At 32.9% G+C, this 2,402-nt stretch overlaps 2 protein-coding genes across 2 annotated transcripts in view; one reads left to right on the top strand and one right to left on the bottom strand.

Moving 5' to 3' along the window:
* Nucleotides 1-349, bottom strand: part of LOTGIDRAFT_154495 (hypothetical protein) — a gene marked incomplete at both ends in the record, with an annotated part of 6,473 nt that extends 6,124 nt beyond the window's left edge. The window contains one exon of the mRNA XM_009062162.1: nt 313-349. Coding sequence (XP_009060410.1) covers nt 313-349 — 37 coding nt within the window. The remainder of the gene's footprint in view (nt 1-312) is intronic.
* Nucleotides 350-1,195: 846 nt separating this feature from the next.
* LOTGIDRAFT_154494 (hypothetical protein) overlaps nt 1,196-2,402 on the top strand; it is a gene marked incomplete at both ends in the record, with an annotated part of 4,373 nt that continues 3,166 nt past the window's right edge. Inside the window, 2 exons of the mRNA XM_009062161.1 lie at nt 1,196-1,253; nt 1,581-1,706. Of these exons, the coding sequence (XP_009060409.1) occupies nt 1,196-1,253; nt 1,581-1,706 (184 nt within the window). The remainder of the gene's footprint in view (nt 1,254-1,580; nt 1,707-2,402) is intronic.

The raw sequence follows: 2,402 nt of genomic DNA, 5'->3' as shown, positions 1-2,402 counted from the left end.
GGACCTACTGAAAATTAGACTTTTGTCTAAATGGTTTGCCTAAATAAAGTTATTATTATTATTATTATTATTATTTTTTCATCATGATTAAACATGGGGAATTTTCATGTCCATTATCTCCTTTCCGTTCCGTGCGAAGTTTCAACAAACTTTTACATGTACATACACTTAAACTACTTAAACAAGGACATGGCGTAATATAATATTGCGAAATACAAAATAACTCAAATATTAAAAGGATACTACCTCTTATGAATTGTAAATTTCCACCAAACTTGACCAATATGAGTATAGATACATCAGTTGACTTACCTGGTGTCGTACCTATACCTGTAACTGTATGATTCATTCAATTAATAAAATAAGGTTATTATCGAAAGAGTTCGATAAGCATGTTTAAAATAGTCGGGTGACCTGAGTCATTTATACGCTGTTAAATTTTTGCTGTGAAATCTGATTCGATTACCATAATCAATATGACGTCATAACGCGAAACAAATTTTGTCTGCAGGATTCGATTACGCGCTAAGATAAATGCTTTGCAAACATAATTGATTTGGATTTGATACAGTTTAAATGGTTTTCAGACGTATTCGAATCAGATTAACTGGATTTTTTTTTTAATAAAAGCAGACTCTTTTCGGCTCACTGTGATTTTTGAAACTCAACTTTAGGTCCATTGCCAATAATAAATACATGAAAGTATAGAATTTATGCTTATTTAACCAATAATCACAATCAAACACAAATTGTAGTTGTAGGACGAGTGTATTCTGAGGTAGAATTCCTTTAACCCCGTTTCAATTTTAACAGGAAGGAACTTTAAGTGGTTTTTACGTTATTGCAATTGACTTAAAACATGTCAAATCTGTTCATGAGCTCAATATAATCTGCAATTTTCTTTCGATCTTGAGTAAGGAGTTGGTTACTTTTCTGGGTATTGAATAGAAACTTGACAGATTAATCATTATAGTTCATGTTGCTCATTATTGAGTTTAAAAATTATAAAGCTCCTTTGTGGACGTATGTTTACCTTGCCTGGTAAGCTATCTTTGATTTGGGGAAGAAAATAACTCTAATGGTGAAGGAGTTATTTTAACATACGTTTAAAATGTTATCTTCATGTGTTTTTTTTATGATTAGGAACTTGTGGTCTTTGAATATGATATATTCTGATTAAACAGTGTAGTTCTAGATGAATCATCTTCAGATTAGTGTTTTATTGGTGGTGGCCACACTCACACCTTCTGAAGGTAAAAACTGATTTATCTTATGTTTAGGCTGATGGTTTTTCTAAACGGGCTTTTTTGACCATCGAGTCCATGAAGTCCGTGATTTATTAGTTTATGTTTAAAATGTCAAGGATAATTTCGTCCTTACCTTCTTGAATCTGTGGGAATCATTTAACTTCAGAAGTTGTCTTTTCAATCAATCATAGGTGAACATGACGTTTGATCTTTCTGAAAATTAAACAGCTCGCACTCTGAATTTAAGACCATTGAAGATTATCTTTTGTAAGGTTTTAGATTTCACAATTGTGTCATATTATTGATAGTGTTCAAATCTTAAAACATTTTCAGGTTTTAAGTTTGGATTTAATAACAGTTATACTTGTCACTGTAAAAATGATGAAAAATGTGACATTGTTACTGGAAGATGTGATAATGGATGTTTGAAAGGTTGGGGTGGACCTTCTTGTCAACAAGGTAAAACATAAATATTTCACTTTTGCTCAATTCATTACACTTACCGATGCTGGTATTTAGTTTGGGGAACCTTAAAAGGGTTGCAGAAAACGTTTTCCAGTTTTGTTTTGTGTATCTAAAGGCTTTTGCGTTATATTACTTACGTCATAAAACACATAGTTTTCCTGGTATTACAAGACGTCTAACTGACAATTGGAATATGCAAATCGATGCTATAAGTATCCCCGATACACATAAACCGTTTAGAAAAATACCCTTCTGTAATCTAATGCATTGGAATTAAACAGTTAAAATTTGTAGTGGGTTACCCCGATAGAGTTATATATAGTTATATGGTTATCATCGATCATTTGCTTAAATAATAAACAGACCAGAATAAGAGGTCCGCCAGCAGCCTCATTCAAGACCTTCCGATGACTGTAACTGCCTATATAGCTTCCCCGAGACTTATATGCAATTCTACAATTTACACTCAGTCAACAACAAAAACATATACAGCGTGCCCAATGCAGTCATTTGTGCATGTTTGAGTTAACACTCAAAAGAAAGAAAAAAAGAAAATGGGTAGGCTATGCAAATGAATTATACATTTTAGAAGATAACATGGATTCAAACTGAAATTTTTTTATCAATTACATTAGAATGTAGCAATATCGTGAGAAGGGAGAGGGGGGATGGGGGGGGGGGGGGGGGCGC

Source organism: Lottia gigantea (genome assembly GCF_000327385.1).
Source record: "Lottia gigantea unplaced genomic scaffold LOTGIsca_5, whole genome shotgun sequence".
Taxonomy (NCBI): Eukaryota; Metazoa; Mollusca; class Gastropoda; family Lottiidae; genus Lottia; species Lottia gigantea.
The sequence above is the reverse complement of the archived record's forward strand: the minus strand, read 5'-3'. Positions and strand labels throughout refer to the sequence as shown.